Source organism: Trichechus manatus, unplaced genomic scaffold (genome assembly GCF_000243295.1).
Source record: "Trichechus manatus latirostris isolate Lorelei unplaced genomic scaffold, TriManLat1.0 scaffold00108, whole genome shotgun sequence".
Taxonomy (NCBI): Eukaryota; Metazoa; Chordata; class Mammalia; order Sirenia; family Trichechidae; genus Trichechus; species Trichechus manatus.
Window position 1 is genome coordinate 3,291,642 of NW_004444044.1, and position 12,555 is coordinate 3,304,196.

The following is a 12,555-nucleotide window of genomic DNA, read 5'->3' on the forward strand; positions in this document are numbered from 1 at the left end:
TGACATGTAATGCTCACTGTGAGTTACCACCAACATGAAGAGATGAGATTAGAAATGCAGGCTGTAGTCCAATTGAGAAAGGTCATGCCTGCCATGTAACACTAGCACTTCTCATGAAGCTTGCCCACAGATATGATCTCCTTCTGCTGAATTTGTGTGTGCAGTATCTCAGGACAACCTTTTTCTCTCTGTGCCTGTCACCCAATGGACTTAGTGTCGGCCACCTCCATGGAAAGAAGCCATTGATTTTCGATGCCCTTTCCATTTCTTAGAAGTGAAGTAGTTCAAGATTCACAACTGGGAAAAGATGAATCAAGTGATGATACTTTACCATTTCATACTGATTCTTTTAAAACTATGTGGAGAGTGCTTTACATTTGTTTTAAACTCAGTTGTGATGAAAAAGCAGATAACAGCATTCACATTTTTTACATGAGAAAAAAGAATTCAATCAAGGATGATGCATGCTCAAAGGTCTATGGATTTGCTCTTAGACAATGAGTTTCTGGTAGCTGATAGGGATGTATTTGAATTCTTTCCCTAAAGCATCATCTCATCTCCTTCAGCTCTACCAATGTAGTCTGGCCACCATTAAGTCTTTGCTAATTGTAAGAGCCTCCTTACTGATGTCCTTACTTCCATGCTTGTCCTGCTCAAAGACATTTTCCACACCAGGGCAAAAAATGCTCTTTTTATATGTAAATCAGATACCTCTCCTTAAAATTTTTCATTGACTTCCCACTGCTCTTAAAATAAAATTCAAATTCTTTACTTAGTAAAGACCAGAAGAATAGACATCCTCTGAACTTCTATCTCATATTTTACTGCTTCCTTACTGCTACAGAAAAATGCACCTGGCACATAGAAAGTGCCCAATAAAGACACGCTGTATTAATCAATACCTGCCTGCAGCCTGGGACGTGACTGAGACAGTTACCAAACTCAGTTATCATATGTAACCAGGAGAGAACTGATCCTGTGATAGCTGAAAATTATAGAAGGTTAGAATTCAAAGTTCCTTAGATACCAATTACTCAAATGTGCCTTCTTTTAAAGATGAGGGCACCAAATCCAAGGGAAGTTAAGTGATTTATCCGTCAAGTTTTTAATGGCAGAGCCCGATCAGAAACCAAATCTCTTGATTTGTGGCCTGGTCCTTTTAGAAATTGCATCATAGTTCTTCCCTCCAAGTTGTATTTAACTCATGATATGGTGGGTACTAAAGGCATTGTCCTTTGTTTCCTATTCTTACCAAATGACACAAACTGAAATACATCACCAAAGCAGAATATTAACACTAGGGTAAAAAGTTACCTTCTGTGGATTTCCTGGAATCTTTCTGAAGACAGTCTTGCATTCCCTTCCAGTCCCTCCTACGTATGGAACCCCACAGTTTAATCCTAAGCATGTCTTTGTGAGGTAAGTAGACTATAGAAAAAGCTGAGTTCTAGGAATTTGAGGTAATTTACATATGATACAATAAGTCAGTGTCACAGTCAGAGCTAAGAAACATTACTTCTGAGCCAACAGGCTCTTTCCTTAAAAGAGAAGTTTTAAACAACTACCTAGCTTTGCTTCCCTAACAAGATGAAAGTTAGGGTAATCTTGATGTGTTCTAAGAATGCTAGCGGTTGTTTATAGAATTGATGTTTATAGGACTAGATGAGAAATAAATCCATTAACTAGTTAACGGTTAGCACTACCATCAGTTTGGGTTACAAAGGAAAAAAAAAAAAAATAACGCACATGTAAACTTAAACTTAGGACATAAAAAATATACCCAAACTAGCTGCTCTAATAAACTTTCATACTCCCAGAGTAGCTTGACAAGAATGATCCAAATAAAGTCACTAAAATCAATGGCACTCCATTATGGAAGTGATATGTTTAGAGCAGCAAGAAGAAAGGAATAAGAGATGAGAAACTTTTATAAACAAGTTGATCATCAGTAAAGACTAAAATAAAATGGCATTATTACATCCCGTAAGACTATTAATCCCCTTGATGCCAAGTTTAAACAGCAATTTAGTTATAAAAAGTAGCAGGAAATGATAACAGAGACCAAAGAAACTATAGTTAATTAAAAGGAGAAAATGGATATATATCCCAATGTTACCACTCTGTCTTCCCAGGCATTTTGAATTATGGTTTATGAGTAGGATAAAATCAAGGATACAAACAAAGTATTCACATGTGAAACATCCTACAGAAATGAATGTTTAGCTACTGACAAATAAATATAAACTCTCTGAACAGAAGGAATAAATCAAATAACACAATAGGAAAAAAAAATAATTATTTTAAGGCTGAAAGCAAATTGTTCAAGGAATATAGAAATTATTGAATGATCAAATGACAATAACGCAGGTTAAAATCCTACTTTATCGTGAAGTTTTAAAACTCTTTGTTAAAACTCCTTTCAATTCTTCACTTAAAGAAAAAAGGAATTTAATTTTCTGTTACTGGGATACAATGTGTGAAAATAAATCAACAAGACTGCAGAATTTGGGAAAGGAAATTACAAGTGCGTTTTGGATTTTTGTGAGTTATTTTTATCATTCTATTAGTAAGTTTAAGAAGTGACAGCATATCATTCTTATTCCCTTATAATTCTACAGTTTACAGTGTAAAAACTAAAATCTGTATCCTGTGTCAGAGATAAATCTCTAGATTATGTGGAGTTACTGCTAGAGTGCACTCAAGCTACAAAAGAAGGATTTACCTATTTCTCAAAAATGGTGAAATATATTTGGGGAAATGTGGGCAAGATAAAGTAAAACAGTTTCTTTACTTCTCAGGTCCCTTAGCATACTAAGGTACAAAACTGATTCCTAGAGTGGGATGTAATACACAGTCCTTCTCAGACTTACTGGGATCACAATTTTTTTTATGAAGGCATCTAATGGGACCAGTAATTGATGAAACACACTAGGAAATAATACACATGCTCTGTATCTAGGCAAAATATTAGCACTGCTGTTATAATATATCAGCAAATGATTCAGCATTGTAAATAAAATAGCGTTTGCCCGAGAAGAGCCATGTATTACTCAGCGATGGATTTAAAGCACAGTTTATCAAATATTTCTTATTGCTTTAAAACTGTTTACAAATAAATCATTGGGAACTATATTTACTTACCAATTATGATGAAACAGAAGAAAAAGTGAGAAAGAAATTTGCTTAGTGGAAGGAAATCATCTCTATCCCACAATTATCTAAAGCAAGCTGGCAGGCAAACATTTTCTGTAGATTAAGGCTCTGATCACATTGCATCCAATAAATCTTTCCACAAAGGTTGTGCATGTTTGTTCCTGTTTATACTACATGCGTGTTTAATTTTTCCACAAAGACTTTCTTCTCTCACACAATGTTTTCTTAAACATATAAAAACTGTTTGACTCTTTCTGTAAACTGACATGAACAGAATTCTTTCCAATGTTCCTCTCAGAATTATGATGGAGGGAGGATCTGTAGCAATGACCTACAGAAAACTCACAACATTATTTAAAATTTGGACCTTTAAATTCTCAGAAGACTCTCGCTAATGTTCTCAACTCAGTTTTCAAAACACTGGTTTTAAATCCTCATTCCTCCTGTATCTTTTGATCATTTTTGATGACACACACAGTTTGAAAGGCTATAAATGAGCCTGTAAGTCCATGAGGTACTATTCCCATAATGTCATGTATAAAAATAAAATTCTAAATATGTGTAACAATGTAAGAATATTGAAATTTCAACAATGAGTGTTAGCAAGCTAAATAAAATTCTGCAATCTAGCTAAGAAATAAAATCTTTCTGCAAAGGCAATGTTCTCTTAGAGATATCAAAGACAAAGAGGCCAGAGTACCCAATTTGATTTTGAATCTATTTGTGTACTGATGTGGCCTCTTGGATAATTAACTTAACTCAATTTTCCCCTTCCTAAAACAATCCATCAACTTTAAAAAGAAGATATTGATATCACAACTGTCATAACCATTAGTAGTCTCTAGTGATTTTGTAAAAAGCTTGGGCTCTAGAGTCAGAAAGCAAGGATTCAAATTCCAGGCCAGCCTTCAGCTGTCTACTTATCCTCTCTGTGCCTGTTTTTTCGTCTATGAAACAAATATGGTCTCTACCTCACAGGACTGCTACAAGAATTAAATAAGTTAATACACATAAAGCACTTAGGACTGCATTTGGCACATGGACAAGTGCAATAAATGTTAGTTATTATTCAGCTGAATCTGAAAGGTATCTTTAGTTAAGAACAATGGAATTGGGGTTAGAAGCAATAGTCTACAAGGAGCATCCAGTCTCTTTCATTACTGAACTGTGTGACCTTGAAGAAGTCATTCAATTTCTTTAGTATATCATTCAGAATCATGGCAGGAAACAGCAGGTACATTTAAACAAGATTCTGAGGAAAACTTAATGAGTGGGCTATTTGCAGAGGTGTGGGTAGCAAAGAATGGCTAGGCACTCAGGGACTAGCAAGAGCAGGAAATAATACATTCCTCCAGGCTTAAAAAGGTCATAGAAGGAACAGGGTTACCAGAACCTAGTGAGGGGTAGAACAGTGGTAGAGGGGCCAGTTGGCAGGGGCAATTGTCCTAAGGGATAAGCCTCTGCCAGACTGCAGTGCTAAAGCAGAAACACTGAGGAGAGGAAGGGAGTGGAGCGGGGGATATACCTGGACCTCTCTCTTTTCCTATACTCTGATCCCCTGCTGAAGCTTCCCATTTAGCCAAACCCAACAGGAAGCCAGCAGGCAAGAGAGCCTGGGTGTTACAGTCTATAGGGATCAGCTCCCTAGGACACAAATGTGACAAGAAGAGCAGAGAATGACTGGGAAGGGAGCAGGAATATAATACTGCATATTCAGCTTCAGTTGAGTCAAATGTAAAATGCGTGTTGGATGACCTAAACTCTAAGGCCCTTTCAACTTCCAAATCTTAAAAGTTCCAGTACTCTTGGATCTACCTAATTACTACTCTGTGTACTATCTAGACTATGAATGTTCTACAATTAAACAATTCTAAATTATAATTGTATATATATACATACTTGCTAAAATTAAATAGAAGCCTCTCGAAAACTAGAACCGGTCCTGTGCTGCTCAAAATAGTGAGTGGTTGACCAGCAAACATGCAAAAGACGGCTCCAGAGACAGCTGTGCCCAGGAAACTCTCCAACACGCCCTAACAGAAAGAAAATATAGGTGTTAAGTAAAACACATCTTTTTTCTTCCCATTTGTCAGTAGGGGAATGAAGCCAAAGAGGGCCTTAGCAAACATACTAAATAAATATGAAGAACAAAGGTTCTTACCAAGGTTAACGTCACTGCCCTTTATTTCACCTGACATAAAGTTTGATCATTCCTCCCTAGTAACTCCAAGGGTTGAATTGCTCCAAAGAACTATAATGATTGGTGGCTGACTGTGCGAGACAACAGGTGGTCCTGACCCATACTAAAAATATTCAGGCTTCTATACACACGATTACGTTCTACAATCCCACCAACTGCGTCGAAGTGATTTGGTACCTTTGATGATGTTTTTCTCTTTGTGATTACCCTCAGTGTTTGTTTTAGCCTGATTTCACATTGCTCATAGTCAACTGTTGAGTCTATTTCAACTTATAGTGATGCTATAGGCAGAGGAGAACTGCGCCATAGGGTTTCCAAGGCTGTAATCTTCATGGAAGCAGACTGCCACATCTTTCTCCCATAGAGCAGCTGGTGGGTTCGAACCACCAACTTTTCGGTTAGCAGTCGAGTGCTTAACCACTGCACCACCAGGGCTCCTTTTGCTCATAGGAGGCACTTACAAATACATTTTTATGCACAAAAGCTATTTTTTCTAGAGGAGAGATTTTCAAGTGGAGAGGGGAAAAAAGAGAACACAAAAGTGATTTGTCTTCCATTCTGCAATTCCTAAGATATCAATTAAAAAAAAATTGTTTTCATTATATATTGACGCAAACTCATATAAGAGCTTCTATTAACTTAATCTCTAGAAGAAATAAATGTGTAAGGACACAGCTAAGCCTTGTAGTTTTATCTCAAGAATACAACCCATTATTTTCCTTTAGCATAACAGGAAAAAAGAAACATGGATCATCAAGCATTGCTGACTTAATAAAATTATCCTACTGTTCTGCTCTTAATCACCTCATTCAAGACCAACACCTCAGGTGATGGCAAACTAGCCTGTTTTCTATATTTTTCATTGTTTCAGAATTCAGTTGGAAAAACGTATTTATTTGTAGGAAAGCCTATTTGTAAATTTAAGTAGTATTCTATAAAGAAATTATTTATAAAATACAAAAAGATAACAGACTCTTTATTCAAATATAAGACTATTAATCTGAACAATAACACTTGTAAAATAAAACAGTTTCAAACGAGTAGATAAAGCCACTTTTTGTTGTTAAAAAACACAAGACTGTATGTAGTGCTAGGTTAATTGATACAGTAGAGGGAAATTATGTCGTATCGGTAACTCTACATGTATATCAAAACAAAATGGTACTGTGAAGATTTCCTTTTTCAATTAAACTACAAATTACATATTCATAGAAGTATGATTTATGTTTACATAAAACAAGTCACCTCTTAATCTAAATCACCCCTGACTGGAACAGAGTGGATTTCTGGGGACTCTCAGATGTTCCTCAATTATTTTCTGCCCCCCTAGTTAACTTCCCCACCTGTCATGTCAGCCTCACTAAGCCATCTTTCTACTGCCCCAAAAGTTTTCCAAAAACTAATCACTCACTTGAAATTTGTAGAGAAAATATAATGTACACAAAATGATGATGAAGAAATTTATTTTTTAAATCAACTTAGATAACTTAAACACACTAAGTTCTACCCGCTCTCAAAAACCATACTAGTCTAGGTTTGAAGTTTGGCAGAAGGGTCTTGCAAAGGAACACCACTTATATGGATGTGAGTTCCAATATATGGCTGAAGAATGCCACCTCATTACTTTATAGCCACTTCATACATAAACAGAGTGTCCAGCTCATTCTTCCTCACAGAAACAAGCAAGGTTGGCAGAACCAGGAGGCATTTATGCAGAAAAGAGAGAGATTTCCTTGTGTCCAACAAATATTATTTGTCTCCATCTTTTACACATGATGATATTGAGATTCAGGAAGGTTAAATGATTTGTACAGAGAGACACCTACTGTGGCACAGCAAGTCTTTGGAGCATGTACCCGCCCATCCACTACCTCACCCTTGGCAAGGACAAAAGATGTGCATTAGGCTGGAATTTTTTGGATAGTTTTTCACCCTCTGTGCATTGACACTGGGCTTTTTAAAAGTAATATATCTTTCTTATTCATGACTTACTTTACTGAATATATAACATGAAAGAGTAGGGACTTGAACGCTCCGAGTGACAGGAAAAGCCACACTCTGGATACATACAATAGGCAAAGTTGCATTGCTCATTCTTATCAAGCATAGAGGAGCACCTATTTCTTATCACTATTGCAGAATCAAAATACAGTACAGCCTGGGCATAAGGAAGAACATGTAAGAATAAAGGAGAAATAGTAAGATTAAGAATTCTCCACTCTATTTGACATAGCTATTAATTTCCAGGAGAACAAAAAATAGAGTCTTTTGGTGTCATCCATGTTTCTCTGTCTCCCCATCAGGCTTTACAGTATCCCTCCATGTGCACTGCAGGCACTCAGTAAATGCTAAAGGAACTGAAGAAGAAATGCCCAAATCACACACTAGCCTCTAACTATCAGAGTCAACAGGTGTTGTCGCTCATTCAGTAAAGATAACAAGTAATTTCTTCCAGAAAACGTCTCTGATTTATGGAAGCCATGTGACTGTTAAAAGGCAGATTATTTTTATTTCAGTACTTGATCATCTAGTAAGTGCTACAGTTTCCATGCTGTTGCTGACAATTCTGAAACAGAGACAGGTGATTTATTATACACATGGTACTGGAAACTTTCTTAAACATGGAGATGCTTCCAGCATTTCTGAGAAAAGATCTCTTTTCACCACATTTTGACATGTTACTCTTTTAAGTCAATACAAAAATTTAAAAATATTCTCATGCAATGAATAATTTTAATTTAACTGTAATGATAGTTTAAAGCAATTTATAAGGTGAACTACCAGAAACTCCTTATTCTGATTTATTATATTCAGTGAAGTTCAATATAGAAAAGGAAAACAGTACATGTATGTGTGTATTTTTAGTAACCATAATTCATAAAGACAGTTCTACATCTGATTTCTCAGAAGAACTCTGAAGAAATTCATGAGAATGTGGACAGCTGAGCTCTGAGGTGTGGCAGAATCAGGTGCAACAAAGTCCTTCAGCTCAATTTTGGTTGGTCTTTCATTTTATCCCACTTCTGATCAGGTGACACCCACTATGGAACAGAAAGAGCAAAGAACTGGCAGTAAGAAAATTCTGAGTCTAGACTCCATTCTGCCACCAGAGAGTTGATGATCTTAGGAATGCCTCTGTTAATTTTAGTTTCTTCATGTATGAGGAAAAAAATGAGACCATATAGTGCAGCATTGGACTCTGAGGTCAGACAGTCCAGAGTTGGCAATGTACACTGTGCCATTTACTGGATCTATGACTTCAAGCAAGTTACTTAACCTCGTTATGCCTCAGTTTCTCCATCATACTGTCATTCAGTTAGTATCATTAGATCAGATCACGTGTGTGAAGTAATTAGAATAGTCTCTGATACACAGTTTTCAATAAACAGTAACCACATACACATTGTATTTTTTCTATATAAAATGAGGAGCTTGGACTAGGTATCTCCAAGGTCTTTTCCAGTTGGCTCAGCACAAACCACATGGTCTGGAGTCAGAGACATCAGAGTGTAAATCTCAGCTCCACCAGTTGCCAGCTGGGTAATCTCTCTACATTTTAATTCCCTCTTCTGTAAAATCAACATCTACTTCACAGGATAATTATTTGGGCTAAATAAGATGATAATAATATAAAAAGACCTAAAAACAAAATCTAACACAAAGTAGAGATGCAATAAAATGTTAGTTCCCTTTCCTTCACTGCTTCTCAGCCCCTTCTTTTCAGCCTGCCTCTATTATTGCTTTTTTCTTCAAGAGAGAAAGGACTTGGAGGGAGAAACTCAAAACGAGTAACAGAAAAAGAAAAGATGAAGATTAGTCCTCAAGGGAAAAGGAAAAAACCAAAAAAGCCTCTTTAGATCCTCAGCATTTCCCAGGGAAAATTCTAAATCAACAGAAGCTTTAAAGTTGCTTCTTTCCATTCCTTGTGTTATTAAACACAGAGAATCAATATAACAACAACAACAACAAAAAAAAAAACATAGTTTGTTTTACTTTACAGCAATAAGGTCAAAATCCAAAACAATTTGTGAATATCTTTCTGCCTATATGAGTCCCCCTTCTTCAAATCAGACAAAAAAAATCAGAACAAGTCCCAGAATAGTAAAATCAAGCATAAAAGACATTAATCCATAGGGGCAAGACTTAAAAAAAAAAATCAACCATGATTTGTAACACCAGAATTTTATGTCTTTGAGCTACTGTGATGAAGACTGCCAGAGTCACCAAGATTGTCACAGCTAAGGCAAAGCAAGCATGTTCAAGATGATAAAATGTCTTTAATTTATGCTGCCAATTTTGACATTATTACAATTTAGTATCTTCAAATAACACTAAAGAACAACTTTTGTTGTTTTATGTTCTTTTATTAATGAATTTATTATATGAATTAATAATTATAACCCTGTTTAGGGAGGCTGCTTGGCAATAATAGAAGGGAAAGAAGTAAAGGCTACAGAGAAAAGTGGCACATTTGCTCAGGGAAAGAAAAGATTTCCTCTTCTTTGACAATTTTCAATACAGTAAAACTTGAAAATTAAAATATTTTGGTGATATTAACCAAGAAAGCGTTCACTTACATTACTGTTATACTTCAAGCTTATTCTTTTCTAATTTAACCTAAAGTATTTTTAACCATTTTAAGAGAAATTTTAGCCAGCGTTGGTGGTGATTTATACGAACTGTGCAGAATGTTAAATAATTAAAATAAATTTCCCTAGATGAGTCTTCCCATGTGAAATTTGTCCAAGAACAATGATTTAGCTGAACTCCTTTTGAACGTGGCCATTAGAAATACAAAATCAGATCTGAATTACCTGGATGAGTTTTGATGTCAGATCATCAGAACAAGCCAAGCCAATGACCAAAAATAAACAGGGAAATGATGCAAGTATCAAAACCAGTGCTTCTGAGACTTGGATTGCACAAGAATTACCTGGGGAGGTTTTTTGTTTGTTTTTTTAAAATACTGATTCTTTATCTGCACCCTGAACAATTAAATCAAGACCTCTGAGGATGAGTCTTGGGGAATCAGTACTTTTCAAGTTCCCCAGGTGATCTTTATGTGGCCCAAATTTGAGATACACTGATCTAAACAATTCAAACAACCTCACTTCCTCCTTCAAAATAAAAACTACCTGCTAGCACTGTTAATGGTTACACAAAGCATTTATCTACACTGTCGAAGAAAACTAGATACACAACCCTCATTTTTTATTTCACCTGTGCAGCTGCAGCCTATAAATCAGCGATTTCTGTACTGACAGATCACAGTTGCCAAATCCTCATTGCATCTACTCTGCCTAAAGCGCTTTGTCGTCATAAACAGGATTTCTGTTTCCACTGCCCAGCAGGAACTGAAAAAGAGGGACGACTGAAAAGACAAATTACCTCCCTGCCTGAGGAAGCATATGAGCCAAAAATTTTACTAGAAGAGCTTCAACTACAAGTCTAATTGAATAGATGGGCAAAACAGGGAGGCTACACATATTTTTTTGTTTGTTTCTTTGAAGAGCTGTAACTATATATCTAAATTATCTAAAGTACCCACTGACAAATGCCACTATAGTCTTGCACAAAAATCAATGATGGTTGGATCAAAAATATATATATATGTATATATGTAGGAAAGGCCTCTCTAAGTATATCATGAAAATATAAAATTTTAAAGGAAAGGATTGACGATATTTACTACATGAAAATGAAAATCTGTACATCAAAAAAAATCATACAGTAAATAAGGTTAAAAGACATATGATAGAGCTAGACAAAAAGTATTTGCACTATTTCTGACAAGCAAAGATATCCTTAGCATACACAGAATATACAAGTTAATGAGAAAAAAAGAAATGCCCCAAAAGTAAAATATTAGGCAATTTATAAAGAAGTCTATAAGTAGTCAATCAAAATATGGAAAGATATTCACTCTCACTGGAAATAAAAAGATTAATTAAATAATAATGAACCATTATTTTCAACCCAAAGAATGACAAAAACAAAAAGATGGAATGAAAAATCCTGTTTTTTTCCAGAGTGTGGGTGAGTGAGCACTCTTGCACGTTACTAATAAGAGTATAAGTTGGTAAAACCTTGGTGGAGTGTAATTTGATAACAATTTTTTTTTTTTTTAAAGGAGCATATCCTGCAATCATTCTGCAGGGAATTTACCGTAAGGAAATAATCACAAAGACTGAAAATACAGTTAATCACCACAGCATCATTTATAAAAGAAACAAGTTGGGAAAAACTAAAAATAACCCCACTAATAAAGCACTGATTATGTAAATTATAGGGCATGCATCATGTGTATACACAGATGTAGTCATGCACATTGAAGTGGAAAGACATTCGTGAAATGCCGCTGAGGAAAAGTTAGGTTAAGAAACAGTGTGTATATATAGGATGATCTCATTTATGTAAAATCCCAGATATAGAGCTATCGGTGTACACATGCATTGCAAGATATATGGAAATACGTTCATGAAAATATTAATAATGGTTATTTCTGCGTGAAGGATATAAGGGCAAAATTATCTTCTATATACTTTTTCTCTATGTTTTACTTTTCTACAATTATAACTCATTAAAAAATAATAAAGCTATTTTCAAAATAATTGCAAGCTAACACATAACAATTTTAGAATTTGGCATCATTTGGGATCACTAACCCTGATTTTCTGATTGTCAAATTAAAACAGTTGGCAAAAGTAGACTAACTAGAGAACAAAGGTCTTTCAAATAGAAAATAAAAGAAGAAGATTCTGGTAAATGAACTTTGGTCACAAAATTACTGACTTTAAATTAAACAAGTTTAATTCAGAACTTGTACAGAAAATGAAACATTAAAGTCCCTTTCTGGGAGAAGGAAAGGCCAATGTTCCTTAGAGGTCATTAATTAAGCAACGCAAAACCCCTTACTTTGTCAAGAAACAGGCTTATTTATTTTTGTCTACAAAACCACCTAATCATATCATTCTAATGAACCATCTCTATAACTTTCTGAAACTGGAATATGTTTCTGGCACATATTAACATGTCACCTTACATTTTCAATTCAAGAAAGAAATGCATTTTGATGCTAAATTACAACACTCAAGTAAACTGAAATAACTGTACAGTCCTCAAAATAGCAAAACATTTACTAATTTGCTTTAATACTGAAATTATAAATTGCACATGATAAGCTCTGTATCAGAAGTGTCTGT

At 35.3% G+C, this 12,555-nt stretch overlaps 1 protein-coding gene across 3 annotated transcripts in view; it reads right to left on the reverse strand.

The window, feature by feature from the left end:
- SLC4A4 (solute carrier family 4 member 4) overlaps nucleotides 1-12,555 on the reverse strand; it is a 410,477-nt gene that overhangs the window by 89,633 nt on the left and 308,289 nt on the right. For all 3 annotated transcript variants that reach the window (XM_004383322.1, XM_004383323.2, XM_004383321.1), the window contains exon 13: nucleotides 5,053-5,186. In XM_004383322.1, the coding sequence (XP_004383379.1) occupies nucleotides 5,053-5,186 (134 nt within the window). The remainder of the gene's footprint in view (nucleotides 1-5,052; nucleotides 5,187-12,555) is intronic.